The 23,457-nt window shown below is 36.5% G+C and overlaps 1 protein-coding gene across 1 annotated transcript; it reads right to left on the bottom strand.

Moving 5' to 3' along the window:
* Positions 1–975: 975 nt before the first annotated feature.
* LOC121427674 (heparan-alpha-glucosaminide N-acetyltransferase-like) lies at positions 976–18,555 on the bottom strand. The gene is made up of 17 exons (XM_041624193.1): positions 18,272–18,555; positions 17,302–17,513; positions 16,496–16,638; positions 15,696–15,814; positions 14,995–15,052; positions 14,488–14,551; positions 13,584–13,672; positions 12,033–12,109; positions 11,315–11,345; positions 11,003–11,139; positions 8,227–8,351; positions 6,829–6,947; positions 6,129–6,348; positions 5,672–5,746; positions 4,075–4,145; positions 2,684–2,796; positions 976–1,422 (listed from the first exon to the last, which is right to left on the bottom strand). The coding sequence occupies exons 1-17, from the start codon at positions 18,354–18,356 to the stop codon at positions 1,244–1,246; spliced, it is 1,917 nt and encodes a 638-aa protein (XP_041480127.1). The 5' UTR covers positions 18,357–18,555; the 3' UTR covers positions 976–1,243.
* Between the last annotated feature and the right edge of the window lie 4,902 nt (positions 18,556–23,457).

The raw sequence follows: 23,457 nt of genomic DNA, 5'->3' as shown, positions 1-23,457 counted from the left end.
AACTTTCTTTAAATACAAAAAAAGACACATTTTGTGTATTTCAGACATCAATCTCATAATATCAACACACCGATTTACATTAACATTGACGGTACGCCTTTAGAACAGAAAACCAATTCAAACCAATTTTCAAAATATTTGGGTGTAATTATGGATGAATTTCTGTCTTGGAACCAACACATACACCATGTTACAATATTGGAATCATTTCAAAGTTAAAATTCCTTCTTCCTCATAAAACTTTATTCTTATTATACAATTCGTTAGTTCTTCCATATATATCATACTGCAATATCGTTTGGGCAAACTGTGGCTCTTCTAAACTACACTCTATATTTAAACTACAAAAAAGAGCTATCCGTATGTGTACAGGCTCACATTACTTGGCTCATACTGACCCATTGTTTCACAAACTCAAAACATTAAAAATCTTTGATATTAATAAGATTCAAATTGCTATATTTATGTTTAGGTATTTTAATAATCAACTTCCCCAGTCTTTTAATAATATGTTTAGATTCAACAGGTCTGTCGATTCCTACCCAACCCGCATATCTGGAAACCTCCACCTCACTAACCCCAAATTATTAATAACCCACAAATCCATTCGACATTACGGTCCCGATATTTGGAACAATCTTCCACACAATATCAAATCATTGTTACATCTTACGCAGCCCCCTCTTAAACGTAATATCTCAACTGCTCTCTGCCGCACCTGCACCTACACCTGCACAGCACCCACTTGATCAATGAAGAACTATTACGTACTTCTATGAGGCCTCCATCATCATCAAGCCTAATCGCTCACGATGGCGGTCTCCTGCATTCATTTATAATCTTGTTTTGAAAAAATATATGACACATCTTTTTTTGTTAATATTTATTTACAATATTTATACTATGCGACTGTTATTATTTTGTTATAATCATGTATTACCTTTGTAAATATTGTATATATATGTATTTTGTAATTCTGATATTGATGTGAATGCAGAAATAAATCAAATCAAATCACTGACATGTACCATTAAAACAAATGAAATATATGCACTTTATATAGAATATCGTATGGGGAAACTATATGACGTCACAAATAAAAAAAAATACTTATAACTTTCTCAATGGATCTAAACGGATAATCCGAAAAACCTTCACCAATATTTATATTCATAATTATTTTTGCTATTTTACATTAAAGCTTTCGCCACGGTGAACTTCTCATTTAACAGAAAAAAGACCTTCACAGCCGTAGGAATATTTTCTTGCGATATAGGACGTAAGCTATGAAGAGCCACAAGAATGCTGACCAGGTACTCATAATAACACTCTCGCTATGGTTATCATAAAAAGGATGCCAGGTAAATGGAAGATAGTCTTTCAACACTCCAACTCCGAGATATAGCAGGATAGAGTTCATACCTAGGTAAAAAAAATAAAAAAAAGAAAGTATGGACGATGAATTAAATTACAGGGGAAATCCGGGGGGGGGGGGCAGTAAAATGTATTAATGTACGAACGCATGGTCAAATTATTTACAAACACCCCTTAAACTATTTATTTCTCTCTGTGTGCAAAATAACCCCCTAAACAAGTTTTTCGCCGGGTTTTTAACACAGTTTGGCCCCTAAACAAGTTGTCGCAAGAAGTATGGGGAAAAAGCTTGAGGGGAAAAAAACATAAAGACGTTTGGCTAGTACGTTTGACCCTGCGATTGACAATTGACAAGTTTTTTTTAAAACTACCTTTTTTTGTTGAAAATCGGTGTTTTGATACCGTTAACATGGTTAACGAGTGCACGTCGGGGGAGGGCACCCCAAAAGGGGGTTTATCTTTTAATAAGAGAAATATTCTTATCTACCTTTGATAAAACAGGTGGAATAGCTATGTGAAGCGTGACCTGGGCCCGTAACACAAAGTTTAGCGATGATCGTAGAACATTTTTTCTGCGATTGATTGCATTGACTACAATGTACAATCAATCGTAAAACTCAAGTGAATGATCAATTGCTAACCTTTGTGTTACAGGACCTGGGTCTCTCCATAGACCAGGGGCCTGTAACACAAAACTTCGCAATGATCGTAGAACATTTTTCTACGATTGATTGCATTGACTACAATGTACAATCAATCGTAAATCTCAAGCGTACGATTGATTGCTAAGCTTTGTGTTACGGGACCCTGTACTGAATGATCCAATGACTTACTTTGAGGTAAATATGCCAATTGATATCTTCCTTTTTGTGAATTAATAGCCTACCTGAATAGTTTGGTAAAATAACTCTCATTTCAATTTTGGGTTATGATTTATCTATTTATTCAAAATATATAACTTGGGATACTTTTCTGTTTCTGTTTCTGTTTGTGGTAACTCCCGTAGGAACTCGACAGAACAGCACTTTTTGCTGGTGAAACGCCAAGCTGGTATATAACCAATTACCCGTGGAAAAATTTTAAGTCTAGGTTAATCAGTCATAGTGGCTGACGTAATAGACGACAGATATCACTCTTGGGCCTTTTTATCAAAGTGGAGACATTGGCAGAGTTGGGATTCGAACTCACGACCTTGCGATTATGAGTCCAATGCTCTAACCACTGGACCACACGACCCACGATTTTCATTAACATGATGGTAATGTGGAGCCAAACCGTCCACATTTAAAAAATAAGGAAATTTATTTACCCATGTAGATTATTGGCGATCCGTTCCAAAAGTGAGTGACGTCAATGATAAAATGAAGAAGGGCTTGAACCACGAATGCAAGTCCACCGGTGAGGGCGATATAGGAAACAGACCTATTTTAAAATATTGTAAATGGAATTTCTTGAAATCTATTCGTGAAATGTCAGGTTATTTCATGTTAATGTCATCTTTAAAAAATTGATATCATTTGAAATTAGGTACTCTTTATTTCGGTATAGTTTAGGAGTACACACTAGCACTGACGCGAGTCCACCGGTGAGGGCGATGTAGGAAACAGGCCTATTTAAAAGATAGTAAATGGAATTCAATGGAATCTATTCATATGACAAGATTTGAGGTTATTTTTAGTTTATTTAATCTAAAAAAAGTTTGATATCATTTAAAATTACTCTTCATTTCGGTGTAGATTCAAAGTAAGCATAAAAAAAATAGTTGATAGAAGGGCGCTTCAACCACTCACGAACGCGAGTCCACCGGTGAGGGCGATATAGGAAACAGACACATTTAAAAGATTGTAACTGGAATGTGATAGAATCTATAAGATTTCAGGTTATTTCATGTTTATTTAATATAAAAAAAGTTTACTATCATTTAAAATTACTCTTTATTTCGGTATAGATTCAGAGTACACACGATCACTGACTAGTATAAAATTTTATAGTTGAGAGTGAATTTGTGATACTAGGCCGAAAAATTAAATTTCATTTAATAACTCAAATATTTTTTGTGCTGCTTTTTCTGCTTTCCTTTTTCATTTGAATGCGTATTCCCTTTCTTCTTGTGTAAATGCCTTTCCGAGGTGTACGTCGAAAAAAGTTATATCTGTATGCTGATATTCTCTTCAGAAAAAGAACATTCCTGATCGAATAAGCTAGCAAACTTATTGACAATGATAGTAACAACCAGGGGTGCGTTTCATGAAAGGACTTGTCGGACGTTTTATCCGACAGTTACTATAGTAACGGTGCTTCTCAACCAATCAGAATCCAGGAAAATTGTCAGATATGACAACTTGTCGGACGAAAATATTGATGAAACGCTCCCCAGGGGAATGTTTCATCAATATTTTTGTCCAACAAGTTGTCAGATCTGACACGTTTCTTTTGAATTGATTGGTCGAGAAGCATTGTTACTGTGGTACCTGTCGGATAAAACTGGACTTGTCGGATAAGTCCTTTCATGAAACGCTCCCCAGAATGTGCATGTGTATGTTGTTGTTAATTGGTATTTTCCCGTTCATTCAGTACAAAGATCATTTAAGTACGTAATAGATATTTCATTTTTTTCAACCAAATATGAAACAAACCTGTTAATGAGCAACAACTATGTGATACATGGGAAATTTATTTCCTTTTGTTCGTAATACATACCACAGGGTTTTGTTGATAGGTATCCATCCATCGGCCAAGTGGCATTTACTTAATACGGCGCTGCAGGTAATCTGAAGGAAAGAAAAAATATACAATTTTATATATAATTCAGAATACAAAGTTAAAAGTTAATCTCCACATTATTTTCTGTCAAATTCTACGAAATTGCAAGGTACATAATACATACTGTCAATAGATACACTGTAAGCTGTCCTCCTGTCTTATCTTACTAGCCCAATATGTGATTATATGTATTTGTATTGTTGTGTTTTTGTCTTCATGTTACGTCACGTCTGTTCTACGTGTCCCTCTCTCATGAATATACCGTCTCTCTGTCTGCCTTTCTCTCCCTTCCTCCTGTTCTGTTCTGAGTATCAGGTGCACTATTATTATTCTATTATTATATTATTATTATTATTATTCTATTATTATTATTCTATTGCTATATAAGTAGTAATATATATATTGTTTACTTTTTCCTTTTTTCAAACTGTATACGTATTTCCTATAGCAAGAATGTCCGTTCTTATTGATTTATTTCCTGTTTAAGGATAACTTATGATTATTACATACTGTTATTTTAGGGAACTTGCCTTGTAACAAGCTTTGCTTTTTTGCATGTTCCCCCCATATCAAAATTTGTTCATTATTATTATATGCTTTATCGTTCAGTAACATCAATTGTGTAATTTGTATGTCTGAGTTATATTATATACTTTGTGATATCATGGATATGGAAATAAAATGAAATGAAATAATTATCATTCCATTGAACCCTGTTGATTACTATTTATATTTGATGAATTTTAATCAAGTATTTATTGCTGTGGACTCGCATAAATAAGCGTTGCTTTCCAGTGAGTTCCCTTTTCATTTATGTTTTCATATTTTGCTTTGTACTTACTTTGTCTATCTGTTTGAAATGAAGAAATATAAATTCAATCAATTCAATAAATACATATAATAAATCGAAACACATAGCATACGATTAGCAATACTTTAGTTGCTGTGCAAATCCTTCACTCGAGAAAAGTGGTCAGAATATGCCACTGATCTATCGGTTTGGTAAATTCCCAATTCATCGACTGCCATCTCGTCCACTTACCACATGGGCTACCTTCATTTAGTCTAATGCCATTCCGTCCATCAACATCTCGTCTAACAACCATTTGGTCTAACAATCATTTCGCCTAGTCACCAGTTCGTTCAAAGCCCATTTTCTGTTCATTCGTTTTGCACAATATAACACTTAGTCCAATAATTGGACCAAATGGTAAACGGACTAAATGGCTATTGGACCAACTGAATATTAGACAGAATGGCAATAGACTAAATGAAAATAGACCATGAACGAACTGATGGTGGACGAATTGGCATTAGACGAATTGGAAATAAACCGATCTATCTGCTCTAGCCTTGTCGGAGGACCCACTTGTTGATAAAAAAAAAATCAGTCAGGGTCTGTTCCTGCAGACTAATGTCTACCAACCTTGTAGTACATGTTATAACAAAACCCGAGAAAAGAATAAATGAGAATGAAATTGACTTGACTTGGATATGGACATAGCGAGCGTAACTATATTTTTTCTCAACTTACCAGTGCCATACCCCAGATGAGAAGTCTGATGATTCGCCCTTTCGCGCTGGAAAAGAGATGCAGAATCTTACCCGCCTTAAAATATAGGTTAATGTAAAAAAAAAAATCATTTCAGTTTCTTATAAACATACACACAGCAATAACACACCCACATCAAGGGGCACCATGACTGAACCGGGGGGGGGGGAAGTTGGGCAGTTGCCCTCAAAATTTTGAATAATTATTTTATCTTTTGATGATAGTAGTGAAAATAATAATGCTAACAATAATATTTGAGTCTACTTATATGGGGCACATGTCCACATTTCGGTGCTCATTAAGAAAATATACCTGAACAATAATTGAAATTTAAAAAAATCAGAAATTTGAATTCTGAATTCTCCTTAACACAACACACAAATCGTGTGTTACGGTTCTCTTAAAAGGTTTTTTCCCCCTCAATTTTAAGACTGAGTACCTGTAAACCGAATATACAAAGCGCGATGCAGGTCAAAGTACCAAGAATTCCTTCCGGGTCAACCGAGACGGTCGTTCGGTAAATCTTCGCGCACTTCGGTCTTGGTATGATGTGGGCTTCCGTGAAGAACATACGGTCGATGTAACCCGCAGCTCCCCCGGTACAGTTCGTTAGCTCACCGTTCTCTCCAAGAAGAGGACCACCAGGCCCTTGATAACCTCTGTAAACAGAAAACAAAATACCAAACAGTGAAACCCTTCATTCCAACCATTTATTTTCTTCCATTCCAAATTCCAGTTACATTATCAAGTCATCTCTCTTTTTTTCACCATTATATTTACATAAATTTTTAGCTTGAGGCAGAACGTACGTAATCTTCTCGAAAAAAAAGGTTAAAGCGAGGGAGCGAAACGACCGAGCTTGTGATTTTCGTGCATACATTTAGTTAATTCTGTGAAAATTTTCAGTAAAAAAGTAAGCTTACAGAGTTTCGGGGGGACAACTGCCCCTGCCCCCCCCCCCTCCCGCGGCATACAGCAATGTATATTTATAGCCTGTATATATTACATAAAGTTGTACACACATTCATATTGTTTGGTTCAAAACGCCGATTCTTGGTTTTAGGTTAATTTGTCATATATTATGCGAACGAAAACAAAATAGGATGAAAATCTTTTTTTCTCTCTCTTTTCTTACTTACAGTGGACATCCGGGAACTGGTAATAAAAACGTCAGAAGCAGATGAATAGTAATGAGACAGACAGCCAGAGGTAGCTCAAGATAGTCAGTGACGTCACGGAACATCATATACCATTTACTCTGAAACCAAAATTAATTTTTCAAGGAACACAATGTAATCATGTATCATTATGTATACAAAAATAGATAAAGGTACACTGCAAAAACTCCGGTGTTGATTTAACACCAGCCCGGAATCTATATTATGTCCACACCAGATAATTGAAACAACACCAGTTTGGAATCAAACCGATGCTGTTTTAATACTAATTGGTGTTGTATAAACACCTCTCTGGTGTTATACCAAAACGAAACTGATAAACACTTCTCTGGTGTGGAAATGTATAGATTCCGGGCTGGTGTTAAATCAACACCGGAGTTTTTGCAGTGTAACCTCAATCCCAGGTCGACACACACGCCGGCATACATCGTCTTGCAATTTTACATTGGGCCACTCACGACATTGATTGCCAGAGTGCATGGAAACGTTTGTCTGCGGTCTCATACACTGTTTGAATTAAAAAAATTGAATTTAATCCACTAATCATGCTAATACCGACCTCAATTTCGGACAAAACGTGAGCATAGTTAGCTAACGGGGTCACTTCCTACCGCTTTTACACAGGACTTGAGTTAAATTTGCCAAAAGATAACATTTTACAAATCACTATAAAAAAAAACGGTTTTAAATCAGACGAGGAAAATATTGAGTGATATCTGCACCGGACAGGTTGTAGGACGTCCCCGGTTGGTGGGTATGTATCAATATCCCTAGAAGGTAGGTAATTTCAAACTCACACATACACACAAACACCCATAAACACCCACACCTTCATCAACAGACATCCTCAAATCATTCTGAAATCGTTACAACTGGTGGGTGTTTCATAAACTATTCGTAAGTTAAGGGCGACTTTAAGAACGACTGGTTATCCTTTCTTGTGGTAAATGATATACTGAGTTGTCGATGATTTAGCGTATAAGAAAGGTTCACCAGTCGTTCCTAAAGTCGCTCTTAACTTCCGAACAACTCTATGAAACAACTCCCTTGTATTTATCTTTAATGCGTATATTAAATGTCGATATGAAAACCTTATTACTCATGCAGCAAACAGGTCTTATCCTTCAATATTTTCTAAGACATTTTTAGTTTCATGGAACAGGTACTAAACGAGTATGTTTTAAATGTTGTAATGATGAAACGTTGTCACCTAAATCTGCATATTTCTAGATGATTCAGCTGTGAATTATCCGCTACAGTTCAGATCAACGAACGCAGAGGGCAGCAACACACAACAAAGAATTGCTGCCATCTACGTTCGTTGGTTCAGATATGTAAAGACTAAAATGCCAATCTCACCGTCCTTTCTTTCCTTCTGGCTAGAAGACGTCGAGAAACAAGATATGAAGAAGCAACTACGAAATACGAGATACCAAAACGTTGGAGGACTCCGGGGATGCGAAGAGTACGTATATCATTATGAGCTATAAGGAAAAATAAAACCGAAACTTTAGATCGTGACGTGAGTGGATGTACAGTTTTTTTCGGGGGGGGGGGGGGGTGGGGTATTGTATATATTTATTGCATTTCTATGTGCATTTTTTCAGGAATGAACACAATGAACTTAAACAAGTGGGACCCCTGTGGCGGTCTCGCCTGCCTTACGCAATTCGATATAGCAATCGATATATGTCCATTGACCCAGAATGACCTTTGACCATGATCATGTGACCTAAGATATGTGCGAAACAATCATTCATACTTGATTGTCCTTATGTTTCATGAGCTAGATCCATAAACTTCCTAAGTAATGATGTCATTTCAACACATAGTCCCAACACGGCAAGAGTTCATTGACCTTTAAATGACCTTTGATCTTTGCCATGATCCTGAAACGCACACAGGCTATTCAGGGATACATTGCTGCTCTTATGTCAAAGTTTCATGAACTAGATCCATAGACTTTTAAAGTTATGATGACAATTCCACAAATAACTCCAACATTACCAAAATTTGTGAACCCTAAGTGATCTTTGACCTTCATCATGTGACCTGAAACTCGCACATGATATTTAGGAATACTTGGTTGCTCTTATGTCCAAGTTTCATAGACTAGATACATAAACTTTTACAGTTATGACAATTCCTCAAATAACCTCAACATTGCCAAAGTTAGTTGACCCTAAGTGACATTTGACCTCAGTCATGTGACCTGAAACTCATGCAGGATCTTTAGTGATTCACTATTAACCTAATATGTCTACTTTTTATGAGCTAAGTTCATAAACTTTGAAAGTTATGACAACATTTCAAAAACTTATCCTTGGTTAAAATTTTGATATTGATTCCCCCTACATGGACTAAGTTTATTGACCCTAAATGACCTTTGACTTTGATCATACGATCTGAAACTCGGGCAGTATGTTTAGTAATACTTGATTACCATTATGTCCAAGTTACATGAATTAGGTCCTTATACTTACTAAGATATTTCAAAAACTTAACCTTGGTTAAGATTTCAACGTCGCCGCTGCCGCCGCCGTCGCCGTCGCCTCCGTCGGAAAAGCGGCGCCTATAGTTGATTGGTAAACCGCGGAGCAGCCTAGTTTCAGAGCTGACGAAAATATAGGCCTATATATGTCGTTTCTTCAGAGTCAAGGACATTGGCGGCGGAAGCCAAAAAATTTAGGGGGTGTCCACCTAAATTTTTGGGATGGACACAGGTAAAAAATTGGACAAGGGCCCGCAAAAAAGGTTATCAACCTAAATTTTAGGGGGACAACACACTTTTCAGGGGGGGTCCACGTGAATTTAGGGGGGACGTAAGAAAAAAATTGACAAGCAAAAAAAAAGGTTATCAAAAAATTTTTAGGGGGGACCTTCCCCCCCCCACCTAAAATTTAGGGGGGGACAAGTCCCCCCCCCCCCCGCTTCTGCTGCCTATGGTCAAGGACGAAAGTGCTGTTTTGACTCATTAATTTTCGACAAATCCTTTGTCTGTCATAGAAAGATTTTATTCAAAACCAAACACGAAAAACGATTCATTTTACAGAAACTTAAAGTAGCAAACTGCCGTATACTCTTAATGATAAAACAAACCTAAGATGTTTTGGACTAACAATCCGCTCAATTTCTCAGCAACGTTCAATTAATTCCCAAGGGGTTACTCGCGTGTATACACAGGCCTATTGCATACGGGGATGTGCCGCTCTAGTGGGTCGTTTTTTGCAAAAAAAAAGCCTTAGACATGGGACTTGCTATTGCAAGAAAGCCGTAGACATGGGACTTGCTCTTGCAAGAAATCCTTAGCCATGGGTCCTATTTTCAATTGAATAATCCTGAGATATGGGTCAGTTTAAAAAAATAACACAAAAACAAATATAAGAATCCCCAGGGAAAGCCCGGAATATCTATTTTAGTCTTGGTCGAGAGTACGAGGAGCCGGGACTCCGGGACGAGTAGATTATGCCTGTAGTATTTTCACATCTTAGTACGATATAGCAATGGGCACCGTGGTACGTCATTGTATGGACATCTGGCACACTCGGCCGACCGAATGGCAAGACGTTTCAACATTTATTCACAATTTCTGATATCAAGAATTAGATTTCTTGATATCAAGAATACATTTTTATATCAAGACTTCATTTCTTGATATCAATAATTCGTTTCCTGATATCAAGAATTCAATTCTTGATATCAAGAAATGAATGGTTAATTAAAAGAACTAAAAAATAGCAGATCTCCACTACAAGTCTACAACGTGTCAAGAATATATTCAGGGTGCAGAATATAACGATTTACAGATGAGTATTTAGCGTCGGGGCAACCAACAAAGACGTTTTTTTCTTTGTCACGTACGATGGGCATTCGACAATAGATTTTCTTTGTTCTTGAACTCTCCGTACGTCGCAGAGCGAAATCTCCCTGATACCGGCCTGATCACTGTATGATACTGTGATGATACGATACTAGGCCAGTGGGATCACATAATCTCTACCAAATTGGCAACACTCACACGGAACACACTGTGTAATAATCCTAGAAATATAACAAACTAATAACATATCGCTAAGGTATACAGACCAGCGGAACCGTATATTTTTGTTTTTGATATCAAATTGGCAACACTCACGCTGAAAACAGATCCCAAGGACGAAAAGCGTGATGCTTCGCACAACCAGTTTCTTGAAGATTGAGCGGTAACTTCGACCTTTGGAGAGGAGGTTGTTGAACGCGAGATGGATTGATGTTCCCATGACGAAAACAAACCTAAAACAAAGTGCATTAAACGTCACGTGATCATACTCTCCACTGATGTTTTCATTGATGTTATATAGGGATGGAAGAATGTACTGACTCACTGGTGTACATGTACGAGGACAAACATAAATTATTAAAATTCATTAAAAAAACATATCAAATAAATCGAAACATGCTTTCTTACCATGGAAATATGAAATCCGCAACAGTTATACCTGAATAACGTATGGAATGAAAATAGAAAACATCAATGTATAACTGATTTTGCCGGGAATTTGAAAATTGGAAGAAAAAAACATAGCATTATGGAAATCAGAATATATACTGAAGTATAATTGGCATAATAGCATGAGAACGGATTTTTCCACAATTGAGAAAATAATACAAACATTTCTTATAAGATAGACTTTTGACAAGACATAGAGCACAAGTTCTCGTGGCAGTCGCTGCTGACTGCGTAGCTAAATGGTCGAGTCAACCGTGATTACTCTAGGAGTCAGTCCGACATTGCATCGTTGATTAAAAGATGGATGCAAGATAAACAAAGATTTATTTTCATAAGGAGCTGCACCGCGTTACGACGCGCTGTGGTCATGCAGTCACAGAGTTAAAGGTATTTGGTTTGAATAATGTCGTGGAAAACAGAGCGGTGGACTGCTGTCGATCGCGAGTTCCCGCGCTTGCGCACAAAACAAATTCGACTAGTGTTTTTCTCTGTTCTCTTAAACGACATTAAGAAGTAGAAAAAAGGTAGTAGTAGAAGAAGATGATGAAGATGAAGAAGAAGAAGAAGGGAAAAAAGGAACAAAAAGACGAGGTGGTGGAGGAGAATGAGAAAAATGAGGAGAAGAAGAAGAAGAAAAAAAAAGAAGAAGTATGCTAACCAGGATTCATCCACTCACCATAATATCTAGAATGAGAAATAAACCAGTAGTGTCCATCACCTGCTACCCCTTGTGCTATATTGAAAAGGGCAAACCTGGAGATGAGAGAGATATATATATTACGATTGTATGATATTATCTTTTAAAGAAAAAAAATGTTTGTAATGTTTTCACAGTTAAAACTCGTGGATAGCCTATATACACTGCTATAATCATTTCTACCTTGGCAGCTAAGGGGATGGGGGGGGGGGGTAATAAAAGTCCAGACCTAGGCTTGGCATAGGCCTATACAGGCCGGTGGGATATACCTGCGAGCCGGCTTGAGAAACAACTGAAACAAATTCCATAATACATTTGTATTTGTGTATATGGTACGCATTAAAAACGTTTCAGGAAAAATCTGTCACTGATTACACACGGACGCGCACCCACACTCTTGTTATTTGATAATTGGGGATTTAATCGAAAAAAACTTGGTAAGTACCTTTGCAGTCTCGTACATTAACATTTATTTATTTACTTATTTGTTATTTATTTATACATATACATTTTCCAAAAATCATTAAAGTACATTTGATGATAAATCATTTCAACTGAATAAAATACAACGACTGCATTAAACAAGCAGATACATATGTGTTCCAATGAAATAAATAAATAAAGTGGAGGGGCCTATACTGAAAAAGTAAAGCCTGTAAGATGTAGACCTATTTCGACATATTTCAATTCACCGCGGAGGTAGGAACCGGCTCATTGTCTTGTATACGTGAGCATACGTGTACGCTTCCTATTCCCGTAAAACACACAAGTTGAGTTAAATAGACCGAAAAGGATTTTTTTTCATACAAATTTTGTTTCACTAAACTGTTTGAATGAGGCACTGATTGGCATGTTCATCTGGAGCGGGGGGGGGGGGCATCTCTGGTTGGGATGCACCCGGTTGGTGGATATAAATGTAGGAAGTGTTCCAAGAAGTAGGCCATTACAAACCCACACACAGTCACACACGCACCCACCATTACACACATGCACTCACACAATCCCACCCAGCTGCCCAGTTGCTTAATAAATCCAATATATTCAGGGAAAGAACAGGGAGTACGTTTGATAGCCTCGAGAAACTGAAATTTCGAAATGAAAAGCTACTTTTGTGATAGAGTAGATCCTAAGATCCAGACGATGTTTCGTGTCACCCTCCTCCTTTCATTCCCATTCTATAGTATTTTTCGTTTTCTTTATCGGTCATGGAACCGTTTTCTGGGGGATAGGGCAACATTCTCCACCCCCACTCCCTTTCTATACCCCTGTGCTCACGCAATTGTTCACTGTAAAAACTGTGGTGTTAAAACTAACACCAATTGGTGTTAATAGAGGACCACACCCTGAGGTGTTAATATAACAGCCTAGAGATTGAACAAAACACCAAAGAGTGTAAATATAACAACCATTGGTGTTGTAATAACACCTACAGGTGTAAAACTAACACCACCAATTTAACACCGGTGTAAAATAACTGATGTGGTCCTCTATGTACACCGATTAACACCACAGTTTTTGCTGTGTTCTTACCCTCTGAATGTATCAACGGACTTGAGTCGAAGGGAAGTAGAGCTCTCCCTTATTTCATTCACTGGCATCAGAGAAGTTTGGTCATGGGACTTAGATAAAATGATATCGAGAATAAAAGGCAAAAGAGGTATAAGTCTAAGATTATCTCAAAACATTACGTCAATTTTTTCCTCATTGAATAATAAAGGTTTACCCAGCCCAGAGCGGGTAAACCTTCAATATTCTTCTTCCAACTTTTGGAATTTCTCTACTTGTTTTCCTCCCACTTGTTTACAACCATGGGATTGTCGCCGCCCCCTTTGATGCAGCCCCTGGTACTGGTGTCGAACCGTGACGTCATAAGTGGGGGTGAAACAATAGATCATTCCCCTTGTCTGATTGTACAATTAGATTCACAACGCAAATCGGCACCTAGCTATGATCATAATTTGGGCCTACTTTTCTTTAAATTCTCCTATCAAAGCGTCTCTTCATAAAAAAACTTCTATACCTATTCGATACATAGTAAACAATTTTTTTTTTTTTGAAAGTTACTTCTGCAATTCCTTATTCTATATAATCAAGTCATGATTGGTGTCTGAATGTCATACCCAAAACGTTCGCTTGTCTTGAAGGCGAACGATCTCCCAGCATTTGTGATCTTCAAATCAAAATGCACTTGGCATTCGTCATGTTTGTCCATTCGTTGAGAAACTTCAACGTATTTTCTTGTTATTATTTGTGTCCATGTCCATAGAATGTCATTTTCATTGAATTATGCTATCCTCATAAACATGATAAATCTGACAATTACTGGAGTAATAATGCGGGGCAAAAGGGAGAACAGGAATGACATTTTGTTGGTTGTGGCAACTGTCAACCCCTTTATCAGGATCAGACTCTGAATATTAATAATTTTACTCACCACGTGACCGTTAATAGTGCATTGAGCTGACTTGTTCCCAAGACAATGCCTTTTAATACAATAGCTATTGTAGAAAGAAAAAAATGCACCTTTTAAAATAATTTTTCAAAATAATAATGTTTTTTACTGAATATGAATCCGGTCGATTAAAAAAAGTTTAATCGCAACCAGTCCTATATTCTGATAGATTCTTACCAATTAATTGGTTGAATTGAATTCAAATTCTGACTAGTTTGTCCCCATTCTTGTCGTCTACAGTACCGTTAGGCCATATGGCGGCCATTTTGAAGTTCAAAATACAGTATTTATCCCACGAATGATGAAAGAAATGGCAATTTTTACGTTAGTAAGGGACCATTTGCGGAGAATGATTGGGTAGTTGCCTGACGTTATATCTCCGTCAGTGAGATCGCAAATGGGAATTAGAATTAAGCTACAAATAATAAATATGAATAAATGATAATAAAATAGTAATATAGTATAATTGAATACGTAGTGTATACTTACTACCATGTTATAGCCAATATGATCCAAGCAACAAACACTCCATAATTAGCCAGCACAGCTGCATTAAATACAAAGAATATCTAAATCCAATTTTGCAACAACAACAAAATTAATGTGCGTCTGTATTATTGTAACACCTTCGCAACAGTATGAAGGTATATTTATACACTAATATGAATAAAAGATAAAAATACATAAAAAATAAAATACTATAACATTTCATAAAATTGGATGATGAAGTCAGAAAGTTATGGCGTCTTAAAATAATTCATTTTACTACTAAAATCCCCGAAAACATAACATGGTCGGTCCGTATGCAAATGACGAATATATTTAGATAGCTAGAAAATGTTAAGCTTATTGCATTTTGTCATCTCTTTGTCTTTGCAATTGTTTAATCAGGGTTTACGAGGCAAAGTGATAACTTTCTCAACTTTGAAACACTTATTCATTAATTTACTTCCTTATACTCACTTACTATCAAAATTTTAATTAACAATGGTTAAATAAATCAAATTATAAGCTGGCGTTACAGGGGGTCAACTTTGAATCATTGCCAAACTTCGGCCAAATTTCACATCAACTTAAATATTATTTTGCCACAACCTCTCATTTTGATCCTTAAAATCTTGAAATATCATCCTTTTCCGGCGGTTTTCCTAATCTTTCAAACTACGGCATGTTATTTCTATTTCATTCACCTGTATTTTCATAAGCTGGTTTCTTCAATGTTACTAAAGTGCATTCCGTAGTCGTGTTGTGTATGGTGGCTGGTACGGTCAAATTATATTCTCCAATGAGTCCAAAATGATGCCTCAACCTGTACAAGAAGGAAACAAATTAAAGAGGAAGTTCATAATAAAGGCAGAAAAGATAAAATATCGGTGGAAGTTTGATGAAAATCTGTCAAAAATTTAGTAACGAATTTGCATTAAGTTCTGATTTGTAAACTTCTGATTTTTAAAGCTATTTTATTTATCGGTTGGATATGTCATACGATAATCCTCTGAATAAAGCCTTGATACTTACTATTGTCTTAATGTTATCACTGCCATGACTGCTATATAGTTCTTATCAAAAAAAGTTTACACTCTGAAAACTTCTACAAACTAAAATGTGTTTGGTATCCTGACTTTTGTTCATCACTTCCCTAATGGTGGGGGCGTCGTGGTCGAGTGGTTACGACTCTCTGCTTTCAATCAGAAGGACGTGGTTTCGAGACCCAGCCATGGCGTGTTTGTCTTCTGCGAGGAATGTACCCACATTGTGCTGCACTCGACCCATTTTTGCGAGCTTCACAAAAATTGGCTGTGCTCACTGAAGCGTGATATTCGACCGAATATTCGACCGAACCTCAAGAACATAATGTGAAAGATATTGCAATGTATTTTTTTAACTTCAGAATGACCGTTTCAAAGTGTAAACTTTTTATTGATACGCACTGTACGAATACATATTTTTTTAAATAAATTTCTTTGCACTGTAACATGAACACACTTACTCGCAATACGTGTTATTTATCGATGGATAAGTCGCAGTGGATGTAGTTACTTTGATACTAGTCGCCAATGACGTATCGATCAAAGCAACTGTTCTTTCTTTCTTCGTTTCCCCCGATAAATAGGCAATAGGTAGTAACTTGCACTGAAAGGAAAAATGAATGAATGAAGAAAAACAAAGGGCCTTTTCACGCGTGAATCTTGAATCATCATTGTAACGATAATTCTTATTATTATCGTGACCGTGATTAGCGTCCGTGATTCTAATCATGTTCTAGTTTGGTTTCACACGTGCTAAATATTCGTCATTAGCCTATTTTTCCCTGGAATCATCATTCAAATTACGATTTTTTTTTACGGTGTGAAAGGGCTGGATATCACTAACGAAATTCGTTTTTTTTTTGGCTTGTTCCTTTATCAGTGATGAACTCATTTCTTTTTTTAAATGTCTTTTGGAAATCTATATTACAAATTTAGCTCTTGTATGTATATGTATATATATATATATATATATATATAATAAGAGGTGTATCACAAACGAGAAAGTCGCTTGCAAGTTTTGGCCAATTCCATGCTTGAGCAGATGTTTATACGAAAATGAACCCAAAGTTAGCTATATCGTTACCACATTTCTTTTTATATAGACATTTAGACTTTTTTTGGTTTGTTTGTATTGTTTGTATTTATTTCCATACAAAGATAACATATATACATGCTCAATTCAACATAACATACAGATCATATGAAGGATGGCCCATTTCAGCGGTATTGATGAAGAGTATAGATAAAGTTGAGAAATAGATCTCACCCCTAAACAGATGTCAGTTTGAAGCCAAACGAGGAATCTCTTATCCGTGTCTACTTGATCCAAGTTGAACTGAACGGTAGCAACGCCGAAGGTGCTTGGGTGAATGCAGAGAGCGTCGTAATCGTGATGACCGAATCCCTCCTCGTCATCGTCATCGAGTAATGAAGGGTTACAGACAATGACCGAGTTCTCGTTCTCGACTACGCTGTCGACTTTGAGAAGAACATAAACATCGACAGTGGGTAGAAAGGTGGTGAGGTGTGGTGGCGAAAATGGTGGTATGAAGGGTTATGTTGTGGAAAGGTATTGTTGATAATGGCCGGAGGGGTGCATAAAAGATTATTTAAGAGGGGAAGGAAGGTGGAAGGATCGGGTAGAGAGGGAAGCGAAAGGTTTTGAGGGGTTGAGGAAAAGAAATTTAAATAGTATATAGAGTAAGTCAAGGGGTGGTCTTTAAATATTAATTATAACCACAGTAACAATAATTATAATGATAATAATAATAATGATAATAACGGCATATTTACCCAGGGCAGCCACTTTATGTCCGAACCTAATGACAATGCCGAGACTTAGTATTCGATATGAAGGAGTTAGATCTAAAAATCAACATCGTTTTACGCTTAAAGAGCGAGAGATTATTTTAACCGAAAGACATCTACTATATCGTTATGAAAATGCTCAGGAATGAATATGGGGCCGGGGTTCAAACACCGTTTTGCTTTCCAAATCGTATAATGTTAATATTTGGGCCGTCCCCAGTTTTTCCAAAGGGGGGGGGGGGTGGGCAGATTCTCACGCCAAAAAAATTGACAAGCAAAAAAAAGGGTCTTCACGTTCAAAGGAGCGTGACACTTGTGGCTCGTCAGGAATCAGTTGTGACTCGTCAGGGGGAGGGGGGCGCCCCCTCCGTAGGTATATACGCTTATGATCTCCCCTTTCCCTTTGCTGTATTCCCTACATTACTTACTTTCCGCATGCCCGTCACTGGTGACGCGTTGCGTGCTGTTGACGATCACAATCAATGTGATGATCAACGAAATCTTCCACGTCATCCTCGTCCTCCTAGTATATGTCCTTTATATCTCCAATACCAAACTCTCCTGAATGAGATAGACGGGAATGATAAACTGCTGTCTGTTTTGATTTCTCTAGCAGGAAGATGGTACAAATTACGGTAGAAAAATCTATTCTTCTGGACTTACTTCTTGAGCTCGTCTAGACGGAAGTGATATTTTCTCAGCCTTACTTGCCGTTTGAAAAAAGAAGTTGACAGTTTGTGAACAGGGACAAAGAGCTTCTTTGCTGTGCTTCAATGCACAACGGGCGCGTATCCAACATCAGATCCTACAAACGTGGAGGTGGAAGGACTGCGACAAAGTATTTCAGGGGTCCATTGGCCAACTGTCTGCGGACAATAGTGACTCTATAATGCCTGTGCATGGGCATACATTTCTTTGTAATAGTTGATGCTGGATATAATACGCTAGTGAACTAGTTATTCTGTCTTGAAGCTGAAGTTAATCTGAATAATGGAGACCAAAATGCTCCAGAAAATTGCATTAAGATGGATTATTACCGATGACGTTTCGTTTCTTACAGACTGATGAAACCATTTCTTATGTAAAACGTCAATAATCAATGCAAATGAAGATGTGAAATTATGATTGATTTCCTAGGAGGGGAGAGGGGTGCATCCCGTTACAGTGGTACTAAAAAGTGAGTGAATCCAAGGAGGCTTCAGAGGTTGTTTTGGTCTCGTTTTAGCGCAATATCACGTCATACATTTTGACATATTTGCCCTCTTTCTAAGCAAATTAAGACTCTCATACTGCCATGAAGCATATTGATGTTTTCGCTAATATATTCTCTCTCATGTAGAATGTTGACATTGTGTATTGCTGTTTTTTTAAAACAGTTCAGGATTCATGAAAAAATACTATGTTTTAAATTATAATTTGCATAATTTATGTAAATTAGGTAATAATAAACAAGGATATCCCAATTATTTTATGACAATTTTCTTCCCTGTCTTACCCTAAGTCTTCGTTTCCATTGTTAGGGCAAAACTGGTTAAATATATATTCTGAAATACTTGTTTTTACTAAATAGACATAATATGCAAATTTATGCAAATTACTTGTTTATTTGCATAGATACAGCGTGTCTCTTTGGATGAATCTTTTTCTTTTGACTCAAGGAACATTTGTGCCAAGTGGGACATTTGTACTCAAAAATGCAGAGTTCAACCTCTTAACAAGTCTACTATATCCGTGAAAGGTGATTACAGATTTAGTTGGATTTAAAAGTTAATCTTACTATTCACGATCAAAGCTTCATCTTGTGAACTTATAATGTTAAGTCACACTAACAAACCGACTCTAAACTGACCGATGGTATGTCATTTTTTGTTTTAAATCATATTTATTTCTTCCTCATATCACATGTAAAAAAAAAATATATATATATATAACATGACATCATTAAAACTTAATTGTTTCAAGTTAACACATTAACATTTTGGTCATTGGTAATAACGTAATTGCTTTGATCGGTCTGGACTCTGGGATCGTTGGTGTGACTGTTACTCATGAGAATGGCTTTCCTATAAGCTTCTCATGTGTTGTTATAGATTATGTTTCGAATATAACCTTTCACTGGGTCCTCAAGCCTAAAACTGTTGAATGAATGAGAGTGAAATTATGCTACCAAATTTCGAAGACTTTCCTCAAAATAATATGCACAAAATATTCTCCTCGCTATTCGAGTACGATTTTTTTTTTGTTCCAGTCAGACACGCATCCTGTTCATGATTACAGTTTTGAGATATTAAAAGCATTCAGCTTGCATTATTTGATTAGAGATATATTATGTATCCCATTCGGGAATTCCATCAAATTTTCCTTTATCTGTCCCTTTCTCTGGTCAGTGGGTCTCAACATTGTATATCAAACGTGCTTTGCATTAATTGTTTAGCTAGATACTCATCCTCTTCATGATTTCAGAAGGTGCTTTACTCTTTGTACGTTGAATTAATTTGGGGAGATAATGATGGAAATTGTTTCCATGTTATTTTCTTTAATTCAAGGTTTCCATATTGCACCATTCATACTTATTATCATTATACAGATTTATAATCCAAGTACTATTGCCTTTTATTAGCTTATCTAATTTGAAGGTAGGGGGAACTAATTCTTACGATTGTTCAACCTTTATTTTACGAATGTGCAAAACTGCAACATCAGCGTGCAAAAAAAATGTCCCGTTTTTTAGATATAAATCGCCCCCCAAAGAAAAAAAAATCAGCTCGCGCTTCGCGTAAGCAACATTTATAGTAAAAACAATCATCCTCTTCGTAATCATGGCAATAGTCCTATATGTTAAACCATGGACCTATTATACTCTGTCAGAGTAGTAAAAAAAATGGGGGGACCACCAAACTTTTTTGACAAGCAAGCAAAAAAGAAAAGAAAAAGGGTTATCAATCAAAAATCTTAGGAGGGACGCAGAGGAAAAAAATGACAAGCAAAAAAAGTTATCAACTAAAAATTAGGGGGACACCCCCCCCCCCGCTCCCGCCGCTTATGAGAGTAGTAGGTCGATGGTTAAACAGTTCTTTACATGTTCAGCAAGTTCTTCACGCTGATCATGATTACAAAACGTGCTTAGAATGTCTAGTTTTCAGGTCAGAATATCAAGATTTTTATCTCGCTTTTCTTGCTTGCATTATTTGGTTGGTGAGATGTAGCATCTTTATGAGCCACTGCAATTAGTCCTAAACAGGTCCCTTTTCACTTGAGTAAATTTAACATTTCTCCTCGCGATTCGCGCTCGCAACAATTGTTAGTTATACACATCTTGATCTTGATTCCAAATAAATCTCAGACTGTTCAGTTTCCAGGTCTGAATACAGGGCATATCAAAATATTCGAGCTCGTGTTCGCATTGTTTATTTTTATGAGATACATTATCCAAAATTAAAGTTAGGATGTCTTAAACCTTAAGTCTTTAGTAAGATTTTAGCTGCCGATCAGGGGAAATGTGGATGAAAATATTTCTGGCCCTGATATTGGAAAGACAGCTTGATCCAAAAATATAAAAGGTCCACCGTTTTTATTCAGAACCCCCGTAAGAAATCGTCACTAAGAACCTGTGCCCTCATCTACATCTACAACGCCCTTCAGAGCCTAATGGGTGATTATAGGTAGATGAAATGGTTATGAAAAAACAAGCACATTGGATATGTGATTTTTTTTTCGGTCGCTACGCTCCATCGCATAATGATAGAGATTCACATGTGAAAGGGCCCTTGAACCATCACTGTAACTATAATTGCAATTCGTCTTAAGAATCATCTGAACTTTCACGACTCAATCCAAAACGGATTTCAATTTGAATTCCCGAGCGAAGTATACATGTGTCTTTGGTGACTTGTCAATCAAAGCTCCGCATCTATACGATAAGTGCATAAAATGTACAGTATTATCTATACTAAGAAAGTGCATAAAGGACACGTAAGCTCCGCGCCCAAAAGAATGTTTTGGAGGTCAAGCCTTTCACACGCAAAATTCGAACCGTAATGTAATGAGACTCAACTAGAATGCACCTCTGGAGTAGAATTTGAATTCGTGAGTGTGATTCGAGTTCGTTATTCTAGTCTTGTTTCACACGTGCTAAAATTCGTTATTTGCCTTTTTTCACTGGAATCATCATTCAAATTACGATTTGTTTTACCGCGTGAAAGGGCGGAAAGAAAGACGCTTGTTGGTATTTGTGCATTTTTTGTTTGTTTGCTGTTTTGCCTCTTCAGCTATATTTACATCATTTTTGTAGCTTTTGTCAATAAAATTTCAGTGCTTTTGAACCAAAATTACGGCACGCGAAGGAATGAAGCGACCAAGCAAGAAAATACTATATGTTTTCGCTTGGTAGTTGGGTGCATAAAATGGCTATAAAAGGGGTACTGAAGAGAAAGATCATGTATTTCCAGAAGTGAAATTTTAGGCATTTTTTATATTCCAAATGTGACATGAAGACAAATTCTTGGGACTGAATGGTTTGGAGGGGGTGGGGGTCGCAACCGAGCAATAGTATTCCTATTTTTTCTCCAATATAGTTTAGCTATTTTATATATTTCCGTGTTTTGTGTCTAATTTTATTTTTCTCTTGTTTTTCCATTGATGTGTTGCTGTTTTTTCCTCCCTGACCTGATACTTTTATTCATTTATTTATTAATCTGTTATTATTTGTTTATTTTTTCATTCAGTTTTATTTGTCTATTTATCTATTTTGTTTTTTCTTTATCTGCTCATTTTTATTTCATTCATTCGTCATTCATTAGAATATTTGATTAACCTTTTTATTTAATCATTTATTTGTTTATTTATCTGTATATTTATTATTTATTCCATACCTTTGTATTTATTTGCTGATTTATTCAACATTAATTATTTCATTTAGATTATTTTTAATTTGGGGAGAGTGAAATTTGACCGGGATCGGGTAATGGATCTTCCGGCAGCATGGTATAGCCATAAGTATGTCATAGAGCATTCGTGGTTTGGACTATATCCAAAATAAACACTATCGTCAGAGTGAAGGTTATATGATTTCCTTAATGCTGTAATAAACAGAACAATGTCACTTACTGCTTGAAGGTTAGCTTACACTATCGAAATATATAGTTGGGCAAAACATGTCCAACATTTGACCAACCCTGAGCAACATACTGTCCACACAACTGTTGGTTAAAATCTGCCCAATCTGGGTAATAAGAACTAATAATTATTATAATAAATTTGCTCAATTGGATGATTATTTACTAGAATGTATATATTTTTACCAACATACATTACCAAAAACAGAGGACAGTATGTTCCCCAACATTTTAGGTGTGTGTGGCAATCATGATAATAAAGTTCTCTTTAATTTTAGGTCCGTAAGTGTTGAAATATCCTTAATTGTTTTGGTCGTATATACAAGAAGAAAGAACAAAATCTTTCCTGACATACATGACTGCATGACATAAGCATATTTTGATGATACCGGAAAGTTCAAAGTCAACGAATGACGGCCTTTATCTACTAAAAAAATACGTTTTGCAAGAGCATTCTGACCTTTAGAAGAAAAAAAAAATCCCACCTTTATAAAAGATAA

Source organism: Lytechinus variegatus, chromosome 14 (assembly GCF_018143015.1).
Source record: "Lytechinus variegatus isolate NC3 chromosome 14, Lvar_3.0, whole genome shotgun sequence".
Classification (NCBI taxonomy): Eukaryota; Metazoa; Echinodermata; class Echinoidea; order Temnopleuroida; family Toxopneustidae; genus Lytechinus; species Lytechinus variegatus.
This window is presented reverse-complemented; position numbering and strand designations above follow the sequence as displayed.